This window comes from Betta splendens, chromosome 15 (assembly GCF_900634795.4).
Source record: "Betta splendens chromosome 15, fBetSpl5.4, whole genome shotgun sequence".
Classification (NCBI taxonomy): Eukaryota; Metazoa; Chordata; class Actinopteri; order Anabantiformes; family Osphronemidae; genus Betta; species Betta splendens.
The window spans coordinates 16,194,020-16,217,271 of NC_040895.2; the positions used below are offsets into that span (position 1 = coordinate 16,194,020).

The window sequence follows — 23,252 nt, forward strand, 5'->3', positions numbered from 1 at the left end:
AATAAAGTGTGAATACTGCTGTTAAAGCAAACGTTGCCATTACATATTTGTTTATTTTTGAATGGACTATTTGCAGCTCGTGTGACAGTTTAGGGTGCCGACGCTTCGTTCGTGTTTGATCCCCTCTTCCTCCTCCAGGCGAGGACGACGATGACGAGGAGTGTGGGGAGGAGAAGCTGCCGTCGTGCTTCGACTACGTCATGCACTTCCTCACCGTCTTCTGGAAGGTCCTGTTTGCCTTCGTCCCCCCCACAGAGTACTGGAACGGCTGGGCCTGCTTCGTGGTGTCCATCTGCATGATCGGACTTCTCACCGCCATTATCGGTACAAACTACAGCTGTAACGCGGCCTCATCAATCACTAAGAATGAAATTAACACTTTAAAGGATATTCAAACCATAATCAGGTCCAACATAACCTTCATGTTATTCCTCATTCATTGTTGTAGGAGACTTAGCTTCTCATTTTGGCTGCACAGTGGGACTGAAGGACTCGGTGACAGCAGTCGTCTTCGTTGCATTGGGAACCTCTGTTCCAGGTGAGTGCCTGTTTGCTGAGTCTGTTTGTTCCTTTACTGATACTGACCACTGCTACAGCTGTTTTAATTATCTTAAATGTGCTGCTATTGAACTTTCCAACTTTAATCAAAGACCTTCCTCTCGCCACACTTGGCATTTCATAACAGCTTTAACAGCATAAATCGTTATTGGTCTCCTTAAGGGAGCACTTCTTGGCATTTTCGATTTCTTCAGTTTTTATTACTAGGAGCTTTTATTCTGCTGATTTATTCAGGTCCATATCCTGCATGGTTAAAACAGCTTTGTGAAATCAAAGAGTGTCCTTCCACAGAGGAGAAATGAACTTATTTAAATTGCTTGATCTACACGTCAATTCATTAGTCAACTGCTCAAGTTTCACTAATGTGAGATTTTATATTGTTTTAAAACTAAAAATGGTCCATTAGTCTTTGATGACAAATTAAAAATGTTATCACATTATAACAAGAAAACAAGAGTATTTGATATTTGATATTTATACACAGTATGTACATATACTGTATGTATGCATAGTGTCACCACAGCAGCGTGGAGACTCCAGTTCATGAGGAACATGTGTGTTCACCTTCGTCTCCTGCTGCACACGCCTGCACACGACTGTGCAGCTGTACTGACTTTGACTCAGACTCACAAACCTGCAGCAAATTAAAACCTCAATAGGTTCATGCGCCCAGTAACCTTTGCTGTAACCAGCCTGTGTTCTTAGCATGGGCCCATTTGTCATGTCAGGCTCTGGTCCCTCCATTCAGAGCTGCGTGGGAGAAGGATTGATGATGTAGGCGTTCACTCGCTCACCTGCGCGCAGACGTGACTTACAAGTATATGGACAAGTACAAATGCAACATCCAGAGAGACCCACTCACTAATGGTTGCATTTACAATACACACTCATCCAAAAGACTCCAGTCGGGTGGCTATTACAATAAATAACAGTCATCCTGGGCTGTGGTTCCGCGATGATTAACCTCATTTATTACAGTCAAACGCAAACACAATGGAGGAAACAACGACCAGCAGAGCCGTTAAAATTCATTTAGAAAATAAAAACTAAAACCTATTGTTGGTTTGGGAAATCTTCTTTAAATGTTTTGTATGATAAACATTGTCGGAATAAACATCTGTTGCCTAAGGAACGGTGCTATAACAGTAATGAGATGAGAAGGAGGAGGAAAGAGTGTTTGATGAAGAGGAGTAGGGAGGATTAGGTAGAAGGAGGCGAGAGAGAGGAGTTGAGGCGCAGGAGGAGAGGGCAGGAAACCCCCCGGGTGAAACGCTCCCCCATGAGGAGCTGCAGAGTGAGACCTGCCTGTGAACACCCATCATTACACACATTCGCACGCACAACACGCACGCACGCACACACACACACAAACAAGCACGCACGCACATACACGCGCATGCACACACACACACGCACGCGCGCATGCACACGCACACAAACACACACACACACAGAAACACACATGCACGCACACAAACACACACACACACACAAACAAGCACACACACAGAAACACACATGCACGCACGCAAACACACACACACACACACACAAACAAGCACGCACATACATACACACGCACGCACACACACACACACAAACAAGCACGCACGCACACAAACACACACACACACACACGTCATAAAGGTTTCTGTTTGCTCAGACAGACTGCTGAAGCTCCTCTGTGTCCGTCTGTCTCTCAGAACCGGACCTCCCGGACCGTTTGAGGCCGTACTTTTCATTTGGCAGCGTTCTCGCCGCTCCTTTCAGCGCGGTCAGGACCGGCGTCCCTTCGGAGCCGCGCTGTCCTGGCAAACAGGAGGAACGTTTTGGGACTGAGAGGCACAACTCTGATTAGTTATCAGGCCAAGAGTTATTTGCCCCTGCAGTGAGATGCGGCTCTGTGAATTATTGATCGTGTGCTGCTGGCGTCGCTTTACAGTAACAGGATTAAATATTGGGGCTTCTAATTTAAGGCTGCTTGTCTAAAAGTGGAAAAAGGGATTTGCACAATGCTTTGTTTTAATGATTCGATGTGCTCGGCGTTTTTTTAAATGCTTGTGCTGGTGCAGCCTGGAAACGGCTGCGTGGTGAGATCAGGAGTCCAACGGGGGCGATGCTGACGCCACGGAGGCTGCTTTCAGTAGCTTCCACTGTCTGGATTAACACGACAGGGTTCAAATGACAGAACACTTTCATAGAGCAGCGACAGCTCGGTCTCATATTGGCCGGAGGCAAAAGGCCAAGTCATCACCACAATCACTGTTTTTAATTAAAGCATGTTTCAGTGGTGGCACAAGAGAAAGGTCATAATTACACTAACGAGTAATATTTTCTATTGGAGGCACATTTTGATTGCTCCCAACTGAAATAGCATAAAGAGAATAATGTATAAAATCGCATCTGCAGTTGATTCACTCATAGAACGATAAAGTTGATGGTGAGACTCTCTCTCTCTCTCTCTGCTCAGATACGTTTGCCAGTAAAGTCGCTGCCATCCAGGATCAGTATGCGGATGCATCCATTGGCAACGTGACAGGATCCAATGCTGTCAATGTTTTCCTGGGGATCGGGGTGAGTAGCGCTGGAGTGACATGATGAATCCAGAGTCCACGCGCGGTGCTGGGCTCATGCGTCTGTGCTGATGCTTCCAGGTGGCGTGGTCCATCGCCGCCATCTACCACAGCAGCAAGGGGGAGGAGTTCCGGGTGGACCCGGGCCGGCTGGCGTTCTCCGTCACGCTCTTCACCATCTTTGCCTTTATCTGCGTGGCCGCGCTGATGTACAGACGGCGGCCAGAGATCGGCGGGGAGCTGGGCGGGCCCCGGACTGCCAAGGCCCTGACCACCATGCTGTTCTTCAGCCTGTGGCTCATCTACATCCTGTTCTCCTCACTAGAGGCCTACTGCCACATCCAGGGCTTCTGAGATGATGAGTGGTTGCTGGAAGAAACCGAGGGGAGCTGGATGAACGGATGGAAATAAAGGCTTGCTCATTGATACATAATTCCCTCCCTTTACGCAGTAGACTAACAGATGGATGAGTATATGGATGTATAGATGAAGGAATGTAGAGCACACTACATCATCTAAAAACTGAATGGAAAGGAGTTTGCATGCATGAACGGATGAATGGACTGGAGAATCTCAGGAGCTAGAGAGAAAGCTCAGAATATGAAAAAGTGGAACTAACTAAGGAAGACATTTATCTCCCAGTATACATATATGAATCCAAATGAATCAAGCTGTCTTAAGTCCACCTCTCTTTCAAATACTGTACATAAAACAAACCCATGCCCATAGAATGAAGACACTGAATGTGTCCCAGCTTGACACTGGATCAGATGGACTCCATCACAGCTGCGAGGATGCGACGCCATTAGATTCTTCGCGCGGAGCAGTCGGTCTCGGCGCTCGTCCGCATCCGCCGGGAGCAGAAGCACCGCGTCAGTTTGTACGTGCATGAAAAGAACCAAACCTGAAGGAGCGGAGTTCATAACTGTTTAATGACGGCAAACTGTGAGTGCGAGTGTGTGTTTCTGTGCTTGTGTGTTGTTGGAAGATGGTCAAGTACTGTGAGAAAAACAAAAAAGGAGAAGAAGAAGCCTTTTTGGTTTTGCTGCGCGACACAGGACACGCTTCGCATTCAGGGTCCGTGTGACTCCTGCAGCCTGTAGAAACGCAGAGTAGGATTCTTTGGTGTAGGACTCAACCCAGCCAACGGTTGAGCTTAGAAATATGTAAATACAAAGGGTTGAATGTCTCGGTTTTGCCATGTGCTTCTAACAGACCCTCCTTACGTTGCTTTATACTGTAGATGTAAATGGTTTGGACTCGTTTGAGTGCGGGAGGCGTTAGTGTGCTTTTACCTTTAATAGGCCGCGTCTGAGAAGACGCAGCGGCCGCTCTACCGTTTAAAACTGTTAGAAGAAACCACCACTTTGCATCAATATCTAGCGTTAGGGGCTTAATCGTGTGTTGTAGAATTTGTTAACTGGTTTTCCGCCGATGAGGCTGACTGTCTATGCGTGAGTCACAACATGGCAATAGGCTTTGAATTGATAGGTACCGCCCTCTGTGACGCCTGGTGTCCGCTTCGCTGCCTCCGCCGTCGTTTATCACCTTTACGCCGCTTGGTTCCGTCCCCGTGTCTTAAGCTCCTCCCCCTGGCTGGTCAGTGGACCAATCCAATCCTTAAGGGCTTTGTATGAAACAACCGCTAATCCCCAACCCAGACCCTGGAGCTCTGATCCCTGTGGAGGCATTTGACGACTCATTCTTAAACACCAACTTTAACATCAGCTGTGGCTTCAGGCTTAAAACATCTCGTCAGTATTTAAAGTGGTCGGTTGAAGGTTGGGCTTTTGCAGGTGGGCGTGTCCCAGCTGATTAGAAGAACCTGCACCAAACTGCAGTGAGCCTTGTTCCAGATGAAACCCTCTTCACTCATTATGCTTAAAAAGGAAGCAATAAACACCCACTGTGTGCGACTCCTTCATTTAAGGGCATGTCTTTGCTACAGGTCAGGATACTGACGAACTGTTCAGCAACTCACCAACAGCCTCCGCTCAGAAGCATGAGGCAAGAAATCAAGAATTACAGCAAAATGCCCCAACAGGAAGTAATTATCCTGATCTTCCCTTTTGCAAGCGTTGTTGCTGTGATCTCTTTATTTCTTGAGTTTCGACGGCACAGGGCTCTGCTCCACTTCACCGACCTTTAGGAGTGAGTGTTGGTCCAAATGAGGCTCATTATTTGGAACAAGCTGATGTAACCCCTTAAAAAGCTCCTGATACCAGCGACTGGCTCAACCACTTATCTGACTTTATGATCATATCACAGCTCCTGCCTTGGCCTCATAGGACTTAAAAAGCGACCAGAGCCTGAAATCTCAAGCAAAGCAGCTGGTCAAAATGAATCAACACCATGGTTCATGAACACTGAGTAAAACAAAAACATAAAAGTCTGGCGCAAAACCCTGAAATATGTGTTGAAAATAAATGTGCTGGTCTGGACTGAAGGAGAGATTTACACCTAAGACTGTTAACTGTTCTACTCCTTCAGCTGAAACTGAACCAAACGTTAGTGAAGTCATTCTAAGTCTGTGGTTTGTTACATGGCACCAAACTGTAAACTCCTCAAATGGCCCCCGTTCCTGCTGATGCTGTTTCTTACTTAATGTGAATATAAGTATAATAATGATGAGTGTTATCAGCGCCGTCTGTGCGGAGCCGCAGGGGGTCCAGTTAACCCACCCTCGCCCCCGTTTCCCACCCCTGTGAGGGAGCCGAGCCGAGCTGTGGGTTGGACGGGTCCGGTGAGTCCACGGTGCCGCTCAGATGAGGCCCGTGGAGCGAGCGACTGCAGAACACCTGGAAGAACCGCAGCTGTGAAGGAGACGTGGACTCGCCAGACTCTGAACAAACCACCGCTCCGTCTCGCCTGAAGGCCTTGGAGTCGCAGTTTACCCCTGTTTGTGAAAGGGAAACGTTTCTATCAGTATTCGCAGCTGAATCTGTGAATGCTTTTATTACCAATGAATCTTTCTTAAAACACCAAATATTCTTCACACGTCATTGGTCCCTTCCCTGTGGAGCTGAAGGCTTTCACGCTGTAAAAAGTGATGCTAGTCAGTATGTGGAGGCTGTTTGAGTGACTTAAACATGCGTCGTGTTGGGTTCACTCCAAGCGGCTGATCTGAAGTGGCAGTTTGCTGTTGTCCACTTGCTTTACATTAGTTTGCTGCACTTAATTTGTGAGGAGCTGAAGCTTCCGCTGCGCTGATTTAGCTGCGTCGCCTCTCGCTGTTTCTACCTTCACCCCAGAGCTCATCCGACCTGGAGCTGCAGAATCACAGCAGCGCCGCGGGTTCGGACCGGGTTCTGGTCTGAGTGGAACCGCAGCCGCGTGTGAATTCAGCTTCCGGCCGTTTGAGGTTTGAGGGTCAAAGGTCACAGCTGTACCTGTGTATATATATAACACGAAGAGCCGCTGAAGAGTAGTAAACTGTAGATTATTAGTTGTTTTTATCCTTCTGTGGTGACGTTTGAACACGTGGGCGGGTTTTAGATGAAGATAAAGCACTGCACTGTTTTTTTAAGCTTTGGTCAAACAGCTACAGCTTCTTTATCAAAGTCGCTTCTGACGTAAACAAGATATTTTTCACTCCGATGTACACAATAATAATGTACCTGATGTAAAAAGTACTATAACGTGTTGGATCGGCCGTGACTCGTTGACATGTGGCTTCTAAAGCAGAGACGGAGCTTTTGTGGCCTCGTTCACCGACGCTCCGTCAGAGACTGAGGAAGAGGAAACGCCGAGCACGGACAAACGGGCCGTTGGTTCCGTCTGAGCGAGCGCTGCTGCAGCCGCCAATGTACAGTATGGAGGAGAAAAAACATTAGCGGAGCTTCTCTAACCTTAAGGTGACAATAAAGGACTATTAAAAGGATGAAGATGACGACGGGAGGAGGAGGAAGATGATGAATAAAAAAACATGAAGTTACAGCCATACCTTGATTTCTGGGTCAGCGGGACCGAAGCGGACCTCTCCTGCCCAGCATGTGTATTGTTCTGGTGTCTCTGTGTCTCCTCCCCTTCGTCCTTCTGTGTCGCTGCTGCCAAACTAACCGAAACGGGCCGCGGCCTTTACCCCCCTCCCCTCGTCTCCCCCCTCGTCTCCCCCCTCGTCTCCCTGCGCCATGGTTTCATGGTTTCCATGTTTTGGAATGTCGATGTGCTACTTGTTGACACTGTGCATGAATGATAACACGTCTGTATATAGTTATAGAGAATCGTATCCCACCCCTGGTGTTGACTAAAGGGTTTGAATGTTGTACAGAATCAGGTTCTTCGGTTTCTTCTGTTCTGTTCTCTGACATTTCTCACGTACGTTGAGCCAACGGCAGCGTCTTGAGTTCCACTAAATGTATTCTTCTTCTTTGGGGGTATAACTTGCACATTACCGATAAGTTAAGGAGTTTTCCTTTGTTAAAAAGGCAATATCTGCTGTTATTGAATGACAGATGAGGTCTTACATGAGTATCTATCTAACGACGTATACGGGAGCTGCATGGGTTATTTGTACAGAAGACACTGCTTGCTACTTCTAATAATGTGGCTGTGGGAGAGGAATACTGTATGTACAACTAAAGGTTATTTTGTCATGACAGAAGTAATAATATTGTGTATATACTGTACAGTGTTATAAGTGAGGGAGACGATTAATGCTACGTATTTATTTAAAGGAGACAAAAACACTCACTACACTCAAGAATGACATATATTGCCTTTTTGGAGACGTAGTTTGCTTGAAGCCCATTTTTCTCCCTCACTGTCTCTCTCTGTCTCTCTGTCTCTCTCTCATTCTCCCTCTCTCTCGCTCTCTCTCTCTCTCTCTGTATCTCTCGCTCTCTTTGATTGTCTCTCTCCCTCCCTCTCTCTCTGTCTCCTTCTCTCTCTCTCTCCCCCCCCCCTCTCTCTCTCTCTCTCTCTCTCTCTCTCTCTCTCTCTCTCCCCCTCTCTCTCTCTCTCTCTCTCTCCCCCTCTCTCCTCTCCCCCTCTCTCTCGTTCTCTCTGTCTCCTTTTCTTTCTCTCTGCCTGTTGCTTTTCTTTTTCTGCCTCTTTCCCACAGACTCTGTGTTGTGTTCATTCCTGCTTGTGTTCACCTGTTTCCTACTGGTTCTATACAGTAGTCAAAGACTCGAGGCCTTGAGTCTGTGCTTTGCTGGTGATTCGCAGCCTGTAAATCCGTCCCTTCCATCTCTGTCTTCTCATTTCCCTCGTTTGTCCACGCTCGCCCTCCTCCTTCCCTCCGGCCTTTTTTCTCTGCTCTGCCTGTGGCTTCGCTCTCACAGGGTGTAGTAGTGTAGGTGTAGTCAGGACTTTTTTATTTAGTGTTTGCTTTGTTTTTTGGAACAATAACCACAGTTACAGTGTTGGTGTCAATGAAGAATTTACGTTTCGTTTAGTTTTTTATTCTCATTTGCTGCTGTCCTCTGTTTGTTTGTTTGTTTGTTTGTTTGTTTGTTTGTTTGTTTGTTTTGGGGTTTTTTTTTTTTTTTTTTAACACCAACTGATAAGAGGAAATTTGCTGTATGTGTGTTGCCACTAACTGTGACTGCTCTCCATGGTACATGGTTCTTCTGATAAAACCAATAAAATAAAGTTTGGGATACCCTGTTTCAGAGACCCTGAGAGTCCTCTGACTAACTGTGTGTGTGTGTGTGTGTGTGTGTGTGTGTGTGTGTGTGTGTGTGTGTGTGTGTGTGTGTGTGTGTGTGTGTGTGTGTGTGTGTGTGTGTGTGTGTGTGTGTGTGTGTTCCTCTATTGACGAGCTTTAATATAAAAGCTTCATTATTATGCAAATGTCCATTGTTTTTTTACATTTAGTGAACGTAACTAGGAAATGCAGCGGCTCCCGTCTCCTCTCCTTCAGCCTTGCACACACACACGTCCATTTTCTTTTCTATGTTGAGACTGTCAGTAATGAAATTGACATTTGTCTGAATGGCTGACGCCTCATTAACTGTCATCTGTGCTTGAGTTGCAAGCGCTGGCTGCATGAGTGCTGATTAATTCTGTTTGGTTCATGTCGTCCTTTAAGCAAACAGAAGCGCGTCGTGCTTTGCTGCTGCCTTTCACTTTAATGCACATGTTCATCAATCTGTCTTTGTCAGAGCAATTTCATCGGAGATAAATGATCCATTTGTATTAAAAGAAATAATTCATTTTAACTGACTGAAGGACAAAACATAGAAAGAATTAAATGTTTGACTAATGGGCTAATTAAACAAGCTGCTCTGTTCTCAGTCTGGATGAAGGATTTGTTGATCCTGAAAATAAGGAAACTTGAATTATGTGCAGTTTTACATTCTCATTTCTGCTCTGCACAAAGTCACTAATACAGAATGTTTGATGAAACGCTTCCTCACATACGACGTACTGTACCTCCGCATGTTTGTGGGCCACGTCGGACCCACAGAACGGAGCCGTGTGGTCCAGACTGTCTAACATTGGGGTTAATGTAACATCTGTTCACATCTGAACAACTGTACAACACTAGTTGTCCCAAACTGATGGATCAGTCGATTTCTAGCACAACCTGTAAAGCTTTTACATAAACTGATGTGTGTGCACGTGGCTCAAAGGCAGCAGCTGGTCAGCGCCAAGCGTTCACCGTCACAGCGTCTGACTGATGGAGGAGCTGCGTTCTCGTCTCCTCTCACGCTGCCAACGTGATGGATCGCGCTGATCCTCTCTGTGCAGCACCATGATGGATTCGTCCCATTACAATCACCCCTTCTTCCTGTTCCCCTCATTTTATTATAAACAAGTATGCAGCAAGAAAACACCGTGAGTCGTCCAAAGCGGACTGTGAAGCCTTGTTACGCTGTCGCATGGGATTTCAGGACAGTTGCTCGTCTGGAGAACTTCTGTTGGTTCATGAGGGGACGTTGACGTGGATTTCTTTCTGTTTCTGTGCATGAACTGAGTGACAGTCAGACCAGTTACTGTTTCTCTCCACTGCTCTCGCCTGTGTTTTAGCTGTCAGAGCTCAGCCCAAACTACACATCCAGAACCTGCATTCAAATCCTTACACAAGTGGCTTATGTAACGTCTAAAGTTCCAATGACGGCTCCGTCGCGGTCTGAAAGTCAAAGGTGACAGAACAACACAACCGTTCCTCCAATGCTCGCTTTGGTTTATTTTTGTAATTAGCGGATGTTTTCTCTCGTGTTTCCAGGGTGTCAGTGTAATTAAGGCGATGCAACAAGATGAGGAGTGCTTTCACTCCACAGCTTCCTGGATCTTGTTTCGTTGTGTATCGGCTGCATCGGGTTCAGTCCAAGGGGACGGGTACAGATTTTAAATGTAATATGTCACAGGAACATTGTTTCGCTGTCTAGACGCGACTGCGGTTTGCATAACACCCTTCATATTTTCTTTATTCTTCCTGGCTTATTTCTGTCCGTGAGTCAGCCGTTATCCTGTCCTCACTCAAAGGTCGAGGACGACAGCTCAGCACTGGAATAACAACAACTGTCACACTTGTGCACAGACATCTTCATAGAAGCACAGTCTCCCACGCTCACTTGGGACCAGCTTCAGGTGGAATTCATGGTCACAAGGCTCACACAGACAGATTTAATCCACATAGTCAACGTCCTTGAATACAGGAATCACAGCACATACACTGTAATTAGGCTGAAGATAGAAAACCAGACCAGGCGCTGCATTTGGACAAGTGTCCAACTATCAGTACATTATTTACATTTTATTTCTCGTCACCCCTCCTCGCCAGGATGAGGAGGTTGAAGTTGATTATCTGAGCATTATTGTTGTCTGAATGGATCCCATTCTTCCTGTCTTTGTGCCTTTATTCCGTATCATCCTAATCGTTTACCCTCGTGCAGCCCTGATCCGTGGGCTCGGTCCCAGCAGAGACTGAAGGTGCATGGAGCATGTAGCATAGCAGTGCCGGGTACAGTTGTCTGTGTGTAGCTGTGTCAGGGCGGACGCTCCGCACAGAACGGCTTGAAATGAAATGTCAGGCAAATACCAGAGCGTGAACCCTCCTCCGAGCCGTGAGCGTCTGTGGCTTCAAGCGCTTTTCCAAACGCTGCAGATGTTTAGTGGAAGCAACATGTAGAATGTTCAGTGTTTGAAGGCACCTAAGAGCAAATTAGGCTCCACAAACACCGACCCTAAATGAATGTAACCTGTACTTATGCAGATTTATGCATAGTCGTATCATAAATATCTGCAAAGCTACTTCCTAATACGATGAAGATTATATTTCAGAATGATTTTTTCACAGCTTCAGAGGCTGTTAATCGTCCGCTCGCTGAGTGATGAGGTCCTGTGGGAACACGAGGGACCTCAGCGTTTCCTGTTTTAATCTCAGTGTGGGACTCGTTGCTTGTTTGATCACTATTGATCAAACGCGACCACACTTCATTCATTTTCTTCCTCATAATGAGACACATCTGTCGCTTCCTTCCTACGTCTGCTGCTCTTTCTCTCTCCTCGTCTCTCCTGGTCGTCTTCCATCCTTTCTCTTGGCAGAACTTCATGGCTGACTCTTCTTCTCTTTGAGTTGCACACTCCCACACGCACACACACACACACACACACACGCACACAGTTATGTTACACTCTAAAACTTCAGCCAACTCAAACACACACTCTCAACAGTAGGTTACTCTGTGTCAGCAACTGTTCTCTGCTGAGAGCCTGTGGGCGGCGAGATGATGTCGAGTTACTGTGGCGATTTTTGGTTGCCTTGACGACTACCAACCGTGGCACACAACCACAGAAGCACACGCAGACCTGCACAGAGCTGGAGACAGACATGGAAGCAACACGTCAACACACTCAGTGGTTACTACACCTGCTGGGTCCAAGGCTTCAAGGCGTCTCAGTAACGACTCATGATGTCGTCCAGAGAAAAGAGTCCACAACAAGATTTATTCATTACCCTGCATTTAATTATTAATTAATCCTTCTTATTAGTTACATGTACCAACATGTCCTAAAGCGTGATAATGATAAATAATCAATAACAAGTCTGGTTATGCAACACAACACATACATTTGTATTGTACAATAAAGGATTGAGCTGCTGTCATAAAGTTCCATCAAGATTAAACAAAGCAAAGCGTAAAGCGTCACCTCTTCAGTAAAAACGCTTTGTTTTTCAGTTGAAATCCAATGTAATCTTTCTTAGAGTCTTTGTTTACTTTAAGCGGTCGCTGAATCAATCTCAGCTGAAGTGAAGGAAGACGTAACGCTTAAAGAACAAAGCCAGACGCCGTCGTTCTGAGTGAAATGGACAATTAGAGGTAAAGAAAAGTCGTTTACAACATAAAAGATGGAACCGACCGACGGAAAATGCATTAAAATAATAGAAACGCTACAACAGCAACAAAACACATAGTTGTGTGTGAATGCAACAAAAATGAGCAAGCGAACGCGCGCGCGCCTCCATTCGGACTCTGAGTCAAACTAAGTTGAAAGCCGGAGAAGAGGAGGCGAGAGCGCGCGGCCGCAGTCACTGCGACCAGGCAGCATTAGCGGAGCACGGAGCGCTAATTGGAGCGGCGCGTGACTCATCGAACGCGTTCTTTCTCTCTCCGCTGCCTTTTCTATTGTCTCATAACGAACTCACGCGTTCCTCTCTATGCACACGTTCATCATCTGCACACCTTCAATTCTTTCAATCACAGCATCTGCGGGACGCTTCCACACACGCACGCACGCACGCACACACGCACGCGCACGCGCCCACGCAGCTCCAGCTCCGTCTCCAGGCCGGACATTCACGCGTTAAAGGCTCCTTCCGGTGCCGCTCGCCCACCTGCTGCCTCGCTCACGGTGCCGCTGACATTTAACGCGTCTTTTCAACCTTTCTGAGCGAGACGCGCTTAGAAGCGGCCCTTCTCCTGTGCGCGTGGTTCAGAGCAGAGCGTCCGTTTGAGCCGCGGTCCTTCACGCACCGGGACAAAGTTGGACCCTGTTTACAGCTAAAGACGGTCCGGACAGAGAACAGATTTTACACTTTAAGGCTGACACGCATAGAAATATCCGTTGCAGCAGCAATCAGTAACCATAGAAACACGCTTCGCCATGGATACGACAGACCTCATAATTCATCGTCAAGTGGCCTGTCAGCCGTACACAAATATAGACTTATCTCTAAGGAAAATGAATTTGATTTGCACATAGTCGTCCTTAGATTCATTTTCCTCCACCTCCTTTTTTATTGGCACAAAGAAATGATCATCACTCATTATTCATTGCTAACAAGCCGAAGCCTCTCAGGCAGCAGACATTAGCACACGTGTCAGTTTTTTGCTTTAGCTTCATCATAAACTCTCTATCTGTTCCTCATCCTCCATGTTGAGCACTTGTTGCTCTCACGTTCTTGGCACATGGTGAGGACTGCTTGTTTCCTCTGGCCGCGTCTCCACAACACTCAGTTTCAAACTTTCTTCCCTGCGATTGGACTCCAACCTCTTTTCCATCTCACCCTGCTCATCGCCTTTTGCTCTGTCCACTGTTTGTTCTCCACATATTGCCTCTGCCTGATCTTTCAAAGGGTCTTTATGGCTTTGTTCTGCTGAAGTTATCAGCCCTCTCTTGTTTTTGCCTTGTGGTGGAACGATTAGGCTTCTCATGTAGTCACTGCTCTTATTAAAGTAGTTCTGCAGCTCTGCCACGGGCCCCTGACTGGAGAACAGATGGTCGAGGTACGCCTGGAGGTACTGATCCGAGGAGATCAGGTCTGGGTTGATGGAGGACGACACGGGGCTGTCGTCAGTCCCCGACGCTCCTAGTGTTCTTCCTGTTAAGATTCATTAATCCAGTTAGATTCAGTGTGAATAAATGAACAGACCCATTGGTCACAGTGTGAAGGCCCACCTGTCCCCGTCTCCAGGACACAGAGAGGGATGGTCACACTCCTCCCAGTCTCCCTGTCCGTCACGGTGAGTCCCGTCATGGCCCCGTTCTCCGGCACCTCGCTGGAGGGGGGTGCGAGGGGGCCCCCTCGACATTTCACCACGCTCACTGTATTGGCCTTGTAGCGTCTAATGCGGAGATTTGAGGTTGTGGAATAAAGCAGAAACAGATGAGGAAGGAACAGTAACAGGCACAATGAGTCATTTTTCTATTGTACTCCTTCATTTGTGGATGTGTCACTGTATGAAATACTGTTGTGCTCGGTTTCTTTCATGCAGATTTATGAATTTGGACAGAAATCTGATTCATCGCTGCAGCGAGTCACAGTTGAAGATCAGTCACTTTAAGACTGACTAACTAAAAAGGAGCCTGTTTTTATATTTGTTATTTCTATGCTGTTGAGTGTTGGACTGTGGACAAACATAGTCAGTCCTGACAGTCTGATGAGCTTTTTCATGTTGTTACTGTAATTCATGGACCAAGCTGCAGAGCTTGTCTCATGCAGACAGCCCGGTCCTGTGTGGCTGCGTTTCCCCTGTCAGTCTGCTTTATTAGGCTCCTGCTTCCACAGACCTGCCACGTGTTTACTCCCTGACAACACGCTCTCAAATTAAACTGCAGTGTTTGTGTAGTACACTTCACTCCACATGGGTTATACACCTGTGGTGCAGTCCCCACTCCAGCTCTATTAAAACAGCCCACACTGCGGGTTTCTGCTGGACAACCATGTTTTACTTGTCATGAATATTATGCCCCCCCCAACGTGTGGGTTCTACCTGTACGCGGGTACGATCTGTGTGAGGTCTTCCTTGTATTGCTCCAGTGCTGCTCTTGCAGCCAGTGGCTCAACCTGCCCCTCAAGACCAGCCAGGTGAAGCAGCATCTGGGTGTGAAACGAGGCTCCGCTGGCCCAGTGCCTCAGAGACCTGCAGGACTGGACCACGTTAGACAAACCCATGACGCCTGACAGCATTTAGCTACACAGCACTCTCCTACAGTACGCTGTATTCTACTTTGCTGCAGTGTGGGGCCTCTGGATTTGATTTGACTTTGTGCTGTGTGTCGCTCTGCTACTGCCACAGGCTCTGACCTGGAGTCACAGTCTCCCACGAGCAGACAGGTCTTCAGCTGAGTAAGGGTGAGGCTGACCTGGGCCTCAAGTCGGACGCAGTCCTGGATCAGCTTACTTTTATCACTCAGGTTGATCCTGCAGCGCTTCAGGTATTCCTCCATCACCTCCTGCAGCTCCCACATCCTCTGCTGGAAGGAGAAATTCTAGTCTAAGAACTCCCACAAACACTTTTGTACGTGAGGGTTCATAATTATTCAAGGTTTTACCTGACATGATGAGCCTGATGTCTTTCCTTTCACCCGCGATTTTGAGGTGTATGCCATATCAATCACCATGGTGACCACTAATCCCACTAGTCCAGCTAAGCGGGGCTCATCCGAGAAGGTCGTCAGCCGGTTAATCAGATCCTTCAGGTACGTGGGTGCTCTGTTCCCAATGTCGCCCTGCAGCTGGGTGAGTTGAAATTAACGTTTTTTATTACATTACTGTCTTTAAATTAAATTGATAAATTTCTCCCATTTCATTTTTAAAACATCTATGAACAGCATGTGTAACTGTTGTGTTGCTCCTCCTTTATAATAACCGTGATATGCTTATATTTAAACTGTATTAACCTGCTGCAGGTGTTCTTTGAGGCGGGCCTGAGAGTCGGAGCTCTCATCGTGATTGGCCAGAAGGAACGGGTGGACCACGCCCAGCTCAGGTACAGCCCCGCCCTCCTTCATGGCATCGTAGAGGAGCGAACCCACCGCATCCTTCACCTGAGAAGCCTCGTCTTCTGACGACAGCAATTGACCCATGTTGATGTTTGTGTATGTGAAGCGAGAGCAAACTAAATTTTTACATCAGCATCTTAGAAAGAAGAGAAATGACAAAATTATAGGTAAAACTCCAACAACAATATAACTGCTGCATATTGAATACGTTTAACGTAATTATAGCCGCGTGTATTGAGCTGCTATGACTTTAAGGACGTTATTTATTTCTCTGACCACATTTTCCAGCTACCTCCTCTAACATTCCTGCAGCCGTTCACTCCCATCTACTACCTTGCTGCAGTTCGCTGTGTTTGTCCGCCGGCTTCCTGTTCCTGCTGCACTAACGACAGTAACTAAGACAACACGGCTGCCGAGTTCAGCCCCATCAGTAAACGCACAGCGCCCCCAACGGCGGGTATAGGAACTACATCTACTCTAATCGCCAGGAGGCGTTTATACCATGAAAGGATCCACAAATCTCCTCCTGCAAATCTTTTTATTCCTGTTGCATAACTTTTCAAACCCTCTGAGTTATTCCTCACTCTTTCATATCGTGCTGTCTTTAAATCATGCACAGGAAGCAGACAGAAGTGCTTGGGAATGGAAGTGAGAGCTCCTATCTCTTTATGGCTGTGTTAAACATTGAAAAAAATAGGCCAAGGGCCTTTTTATTCAGCTAAATGGAGCAACAGACTTTGCTGGTGTGATGTTGACTTTTTTACTTGATAAAATATGGGGCGAGGGGATTTGGGATTTTATACCATGTGAGATGTACTTTGTTAACTGGGACAAGGGCTTGTGCACCGTCAGGGTTCACACTATGTGTAAAGGCTTACACATTGCTGTGAACAGAGGACTGGAAGTCGTTCCTATGGTCCAAGGGCTCATCACTTTCTCTCACAATCAGTCCGTTTTGAATCATGACGGTTTTAGCACTCATGCACATCGGCCAAAGTTGTGGACACTTGCATCACCGGGAAAATGTCGTTTTTATTTAATGACTATTAAAATAAAAGAAAGCTGAACTCAGTCATTCTGTCACACTGAATAACATTACATAACATTATTGATATTATCTGGGCTTTCACAACCTTGTACTGCACGAAACTGGAGATTAAAAAAATGTCCCTTTAATATATAGCCAATTCCTTATGCTGGTGCTTAAAACCTGCACTTGGTCAATATATATATATATATATATATATATATATATATATATATATATATATATATATCTATATATATATATATATCTATATATAGCTATATCGTATATATATATATATATATATATATATATATATGATACACATGCTTCACCCCAATTTTCTCCCGCAGGTCTGTTTTCCATCCTCCGGTTCTCCCGTGTTTCTCCTCGTGGACTTGATCTTGATCGCTTCTGTCAGCTGGCTGCAGTGTTTACTTGTAGAGCTCTGGTGCTGGGAGGGTGTGTGTGTGTGTGTGTGTGTGCGTGTGTGTGTGTGTGGGTGTGTGTGTGTGTGTGTGTGTGTGTGTGTGTGTGTGTGTGTGTGTGTGTGTGTGTGTGTGTGGTTTCTCTCCGTCTCTCCGTGGATGCTTGGCCCTGTTGACACACTTCACACTCCTCTGAGAGCAGTAAATATTTAAATGTGCTCATGCTGCACACACACCCTCACCGTCGCTGGGTAATGGGCCTGGATGATCATATGCATGGTTAAGTGGGGAAAATTCAGTGATCCCTCTCTTGCTATTTCACTGTGATTTTTTTTTTCTCTGTGCCTCTCTGTAAAGGTCTCATTTCCATCTGGGAGTGAAGTGAGGATAAAAGGAAAAAAGTGGAAAGGACGACAGGAAAGGAGCGATGAGGAGAAGAGGATGGAAGTTAAAAGGTGTTGAGTGAGAAGCCAACGAAAAGGAAGCAAAAAGTAAAAGAACTGCGGGTGAAATAAAGGCAGCGGTGAAGGAGAGGAGCTAAAGGACCCAACCTGCCTTATGCACACAAAACACACACGGCCTCATTTAAAGATGACCCTGCTTGAAACACATTTAATAACCAGAAAAGTGATGATTCAGGGAGTGGACCTACAGTATGAGGTTTAACAGGACTGTCTGGGTGTCAGTGGATGCACTGTCTGATTTTCCTCTCTTACCTTCCATCCTCCATTTTCTGTCTCCTTGTCCCTTCTCTGCTGTTATTAGCTTCCTTCATCCTAGAAAGAGTAATGTGTAATAATGGCAGCTGCTAAACTGAGTATTGACGTCTCTTTTCTACCTGGAAACATCCATTATAAGCTAAAATAATCACACAATAAACTTTAAAGTGGACAAGAATAAGGAAAAGGGAAAAATAAAACAGAAGCCCTATAAATTCAGCTTTATGTTAATTAGAACTGTCACTGACTGAAAGCCTGAATAATCATTATTAATCCTTCAGCCCACTGAAGTTTACATTTGGCTCATTCTGGTGGCTAATGTGTCCACAAACGAGATGAATGAAGAAATAAGCCTTTCTGCAGCACAGTGGAGCAAAATCCTCACATCAATCTAGCATAATAGCTGCGTTGCATCCACTATCAACATAGTTACTTAACATTATTCTGTGTACAATACTCTGCAGTGTCACAAGGCAACAAGCAGAACACTGTTCATCAATTGACGTAAATGGGCTAAATATGTTCAGGGTCATTAAAATGTCGTGATTAAAAAGAGTTTCAGAGCGTGTGACAGGGCAGGAGGGCAGACAAAGATAAGAAAGGGATTATTTGAATAGCAAAGAGCGAAGTATTGAAACAGATCTGCCAAAATCCATCATAGAAAAGTGGGTGTCATGAAAGTTTATCTGCACAGGGTTTATTAGAGCACCTGTTCACAGCCGCCTCCAGGTAACACACAACAGCACACAAACACACATTTACCGTCTGTGTTAATGTGTTGAAAGCATAATTTGTGTGTGTTTGACAAGCAAAAGTCCTAATAAAGAGACTTCTTGGCTCCCAGACGGGAGACGCAGTCCCTCCAACGTATCCCGGGTCATCCTCACGATGGAGGTGGACAGGAGGAGGAAATATGGATGTGGAGGAGCTCCTCCTGAGTGAAAAAGCCTGTCACTATGGGAAAAACTTAATTTTGTTATGTATGTAGTAGCCTGTAGTAGTAGGTACTAAGGACATGGTCTAATATATATATATATATATATATAAAACCCAAGTAAAGTACTTGATATAGTACAAATGTGTTTCATTAATAGTAGTGCTGTGAAGTAAAATCAGGCTACATTATTCAATTTAAAGTGTAGTTAAAGCAAAGTGAAACCGGGCATATTAGAGTAAAGCCTTTGGCTTCACAGTGCGAGAGTGACCCCCGCTGGCCAGAATTGAGGCTGCGTGTTATGACGTATTTCCGCTTCCGCTGTAAACATCAAAGCCAACATCGCGACCTTCTCAATCAAATAGCATCAAATTAGCTTTAACTGAGTCTCAACTCTCACGATGAGTGACCCGAGCAGCGACGCGGCTTCAATTCGTTACTACTGCACCGCCGGTAACGGGATGGAGTCTTTTTTAATTGACGAGGTGAAGACGAAGCTGGCGGCTGAAAATGTGGGTGCGACACGAAAACTTTGATTTTGAAAAGTCTGAAAAATACCTTTTAATTGACGTTTTATTTTAAATGTGTAATATACTTTATAATTAAATGTATATTATATAGTTTTCTCATATGTTCAGTCGTGTTTTAGAACAGAATGTGACATGCACTTTTATCTTCTACACATCTTCTAACTAAGTCTTACGGTGCGTCAGTGTGGGGTGTCATTCGCCATGTCACTAAATGGTGAATTGGCTTTTGGTTCTGTGGATGTCCAGGTGCATCACATGCCAGGCAAAGTGCTGTTCAGTTCGTCTGCAAGGATCAACAAGGTGACTGAGCTAAAGAGCGCGGAGCGACTCTTCCTCCTGTTGAAACAAGACTCACCTGTGCGGATCCCTGCTCACATCAGTCCAGGTACCAGCCTGATTTAAGTCCTGAATTCTAGCACTGGCTCTCAATTTTTATAGTCATTTTAATTTAATTCAGTGTCAAAGAGAAATTTAGAAACTGAATTACTTAAATACACTGTATCCTTTCTTCTATTCCCAGCAAAGGCAGTGTCTGTTCTGCAGTCCAGACTGCTGGCTGACAGGAATGAATGGACCAGTGCTGTAATGACATGGAGCCGCCTGCAGATGGAGCTATCCAGCAAAAGGAACACTAGCATCACTTCAAGCCCTGACTTAGGAGTGATGAGGAAGAGAGAGAAGGAAAGATGGAGTCCAGAAGAGAAAGACAAGAGAGGGTTTGAGGGAATACGTGCAGATAGAAAGTGGGAGGAAGAACAACCGACATTGGAGAAAAAGAGAAAAAGGTATGATGAAGAAGAGGAGGCGGAGGGCGCAACTTCACATTCAAATCATGGGAAGAATGTGGAGAAAGATACGGCATCTGAGACATCAAAGCGCAAGGAAGAAGAGCAGATGGGAAAGTTTATCAGGTTTACTGGAGCAATATCAAAAGTAGACTTCAATGGAGGATCAGCACCAGCTGACCACAGCATGCAGAGCGGCAGCAGCACAGATGACTGTGTTGTACAAAGGGTGGAAAGGGGTAATTAAATGGGCATTTGCTTTGCTCATTTATCAATAGTAAACATAAAATTTCTAACTATGTCTTGTTTTATTTCCCTTTTTTGCTGTAATAAAGTAAAGACTCCCGGAAGAGAAGAGAAGACGCTATCACAAAGCAGCAGCACCGAACCAGAGCCATCTTCCTGTTTCCCTGTCTCATTTAGAATTAGCTGCAAGTGCACTGGATCTCTGTCCCGAGTGTTCAGCGCTCAGGTAGTAAAAGTGAAGACGTAGATGATGGTGTAGTGTTCCTGTCAGATGTGTATTAATGAACATCCAGGCTCATGTGATTTATATATCCAATACAGGAGGTAGGCAGAGTGATGGGTGTGGGTTTGGGCAGACTGTTGGGCTGGGAGGTTGATCTGAAGAACCCACAGCTGGAGGTAAACTTCTTAACTGTGTTGAAAAAAAGCTTTGTTGTGTCAATATTATTCTCAAACATCATTATTCATTTGTACTCTTTTAGATAAATGTTTATTTGACTGATGACCACTGCCTTCTGGGGATTCCACTGACCAAGTTAGTGACTAAAACACATTCTCTGTCACTATTTAATGATTTATTAAAGTAGAAATGTTTTTATGAACCAACCATGAAACGTCTAAGAAACAGAATCCCGTCTGATGCAGATTCTGCTTTTCATTTTCGTCTTTAACACAGTGTGGCAGATGATTTGAAATGAACAGCCAGCCAAGATTAATGTGGTGAGCAGCTAATGAACAACTTCCTCTGGGGTCATTTGTCTCTTTCCGTCAGGATGCCTCTGGCTAACCGCAGCTACATTAAAACCACAGGACTGAGGTCCACAGTAGCCTGGGCTATGACGTCCCTGGCCCAGATACAGGTAAAAACACATGCAGTTGCTGGGTACAAACTACTTATTCATTTGTTTACATCAATATCACAGTCCTGTTCTATTTTAGAGTCTTATTGTTCAAAAACAAGAGAGTTTATGCCATTAAATGTGATCATTCATAGTTGCACCACATGCTGTTGATAAACCATATGTATGTTGCCCCTTGTTCTCAGCCAGGTTTCTGTGTTGTGGATCCAATGTGTGGAACAGGAACCATCTTAATAGAAGCAGCACAGGAACACAAGGTCAGAACAGAAATCTACACGGACCCTGTTTGTCTCATTGTATCATCCATATCAATAATTCATTTATTATAGAAACATCTGTAAATGCAGCATTACTGTGGGTTAGTGTGAAGTTAGAACCTGACATTTACCCAGTCGATCTCATTGGGACCCTCAGACCGCCTTTTTCCTGGGTGTGGACATTGATGATGGGCAGCTGCAAAAGGCCAAGACAAATGTAGAGTATGCTGAGCTGGGAAACAGGATCCACCTGCTGAAAGCTTCATCTGTAGGTAGGAAACCAGCACAGCATGAGTCGTTTACTGTAAACTCGAAGGTGTCTCTGAACATTTTCAGCGTCAACCTGCCACAGATATGGTGTCAGGTGTGCACCTCTATAAACAGCTTGTTGGTAAGATGTTTGTATTGTAAGAAAAGAACAAAAGCCAAACACTGTATTTTGACTGTAGGCAGCAGATACCTCTCAGTTCTTTCTTTATTATTTAATAGTTACAAACACACAGATTATTAAGTATGTGCCAACCTTACTTTTAACCTTACTTACTTTGCTTTTTTTTTCCTTCTCTCTCCCGTGTGCAGTGCTGCCTCTGCCCAGTGCCAGTGTAGACGCTGTGGTCTGTGACCTGCCGTTTGGCAAGAAGTTTGGCACCAAAGCAAACATGGCTGCCAGCCTGCCACTCATTGTCACTGAGATGGAGAGGTCTGTGTCCCTCTTGGTCTTTTTAAAAATGCTCAGGGAATTAGAAAATGTTTGTGTTGTCTGTGTGAACTGGTGAAATGTGGGGAATTCCAATGAGTCAAGTTGAACATAATATATATATAATATAATGTAATCGTTAATATATTTTGTAGTAATCTGTAAATAATTGAATAAATTTGTGTCTAGAGTCCTCTGTATTGGTGGTACCCTGGTTCTCCTTCTAAGCCCTCAGTTGTCCTGCCTGCTTAGAAAACATCTGGCAAGAGGCAACACTGAATCGATGTCCAACCAAAAGCCCGACTCACAGACTGGGATGAAAGACCGTGCGCCTTCTCCTCCGTCTTCCACAACGCTGCTGACTTTCCAAAACCAGCATGGGGTCAAATCCTCATCAACTCAAGAAAAAGACCCTCATTCTGAGCTAAAACACAAGGTGCCTCCCCCTGTCTCCTCTCTGAGGCATGAAGTAACTGTGAGAGTCAGCTTAGGTGTGATAGACGGACTTATCCATAAGTATGTCAAGGTAGATGCCTGATCTTTGTTGATGGGGTTTATATAGATAAAGTATTGTCTTATACTGTATTGTCGCTTTGTTTTCAGCTTAGAAGCTTAATAAAATGTATTTGGTCCATAATGTCAGGCTCACTAATATTTCCTTATTCATATTACAAGGGGAACCAGAAACTAGATCTCAATAACAAAGTGCAACAAGCTTTTAACATAACATTAACATTCTATTAATAATCATGAACATTGGTTAGGTTAAATTAGGTTTGAATTTTGAAAGAACGTCCTTGAAAATTGTCAAAACGCATGATCAAACTAATGATAATAATGGTACTCTAAATCAAATAGCAAACTTCCTCCATTACCCCTCAGCTGCCCTTATTTTTAAGGAATCACTGTGAACGCGATGTTTCTTCCAGTTGAAGTACATGGACAATCTGTCCATGTACT

The 23,252-nt window shown here is 45.2% G+C and overlaps 3 protein-coding genes across 9 annotated transcripts in view; 2 read left to right on the forward strand and 1 right to left on the reverse strand.

Annotated features, from left to right (window-relative positions):
• Nucleotides 1-8,748, forward strand: part of slc8a1b (solute carrier family 8 member 1b) — an 86,312-nt gene extending 77,564 nt beyond the window's left edge. For all 3 annotated transcript variants that reach the window (XM_029174923.3, XM_029174924.3, XM_029174922.3), the window contains exons 8-11: nt 139-324; nt 449-538; nt 3,029-3,132; nt 3,213-8,748. In XM_029174923.3, coding sequence (XP_029030756.1) covers nt 139-324; nt 449-538; nt 3,029-3,132; nt 3,213-3,485 — 653 coding nt within the window. In that variant the 3' untranslated portion in view covers nt 3,486-8,748. The remainder of the gene's footprint in view (nt 1-138; nt 325-448; nt 539-3,028; nt 3,133-3,212) is intronic.
• A 4,250-nt stretch (nt 8,749-12,998) lies between these two features.
• Nucleotides 12,999-19,964, reverse strand: LOC114841979 (uncharacterized). 5 transcript variants are annotated; one of them, XM_029127323.3, is made up of 8 exons: nt 19,803-19,964; nt 17,172-18,040; nt 15,708-15,945; nt 15,360-15,542; nt 15,112-15,281; nt 14,798-14,947; nt 13,983-14,149; nt 12,999-13,905 (listed from the first exon to the last, which is right to left on the reverse strand). In XM_029127323.3, the coding sequence occupies exons 3-8, from the start codon at nt 15,891-15,893 to the stop codon at nt 13,478-13,480; spliced, it is 1,284 nt and encodes a 427-aa protein (XP_028983156.1). In that variant the 5' UTR covers nt 15,894-15,945; nt 17,172-18,040; nt 19,803-19,964; the 3' UTR covers nt 12,999-13,477. The 5 variants fall into 5 exon arrangements, with proteins under 5 accessions (XP_028983156.1, XP_055358371.1, XP_028983155.1 ...); XM_055502396.1 differs by lacking the exon at nt 17,172-18,040; XM_029127322.3 differs by lacking the exons at nt 17,172-18,040; nt 19,803-19,964 and adding an exon at nt 16,143-16,929.
• Nucleotides 19,185-22,929, forward strand: thumpd2 (THUMP domain containing 2). Its single transcript, XM_029127319.3, has 11 exons — nt 19,185-19,429; nt 19,694-19,832; nt 19,968-20,471; nt 20,568-20,704; nt 20,800-20,877; nt 20,961-21,013; nt 21,251-21,338; nt 21,524-21,595; nt 21,753-21,867; nt 22,175-22,295; nt 22,482-22,929. The coding sequence occupies exons 1-11, from the start codon at nt 19,319-19,321 to the stop codon at nt 22,828-22,830; spliced, it is 1,767 nt and encodes a 588-aa protein (XP_028983152.1). The 5' UTR covers nt 19,185-19,318; the 3' UTR covers nt 22,831-22,929.
• The last annotated feature ends 323 nt before the right edge of the window (nt 22,930-23,252 follow it).

Coding starts and splice junctions, on each gene's coding strand:
- LOC114841979 (XM_055502396.1), bottom strand. CDS start 15,893: ATGGGTCAATTGCTGTCGTCAGAAGACGAGGCTTCTCAGGTGAAGGAT. Junction 14,150..14,797: donor CAGATCGTACCCGCGTACAG/GTAGAACCCACA, acceptor TCTCCGCATTAG/ACGCTACAAGGCCAATACAG. Junction 13,906..13,982: donor TGTCCTGGAGACGGGGACAG/GTGGGCCTTCAC, acceptor GAATCTTAACAG/GAAGAACACTAGGAGCGTCG.
- thumpd2 (XM_029127319.3), top strand. CDS start 19,319: ATGAGTGACCCGAGCAGCGACGCGGCTTCAATTCGTTACTACTGCACC. Junction 21,596..21,752: donor AAGCAGCACAGGAACACAAG/GTCAGAACAGAA, acceptor TGGGACCCTCAG/ACCGCCTTTTTCCTGGGTGT. Junction 22,296..22,481: donor ATTGTCACTGAGATGGAGAG/GTCTGTGTCCCT, acceptor ATTTGTGTCTAG/AGTCCTCTGTATTGGTGGTA.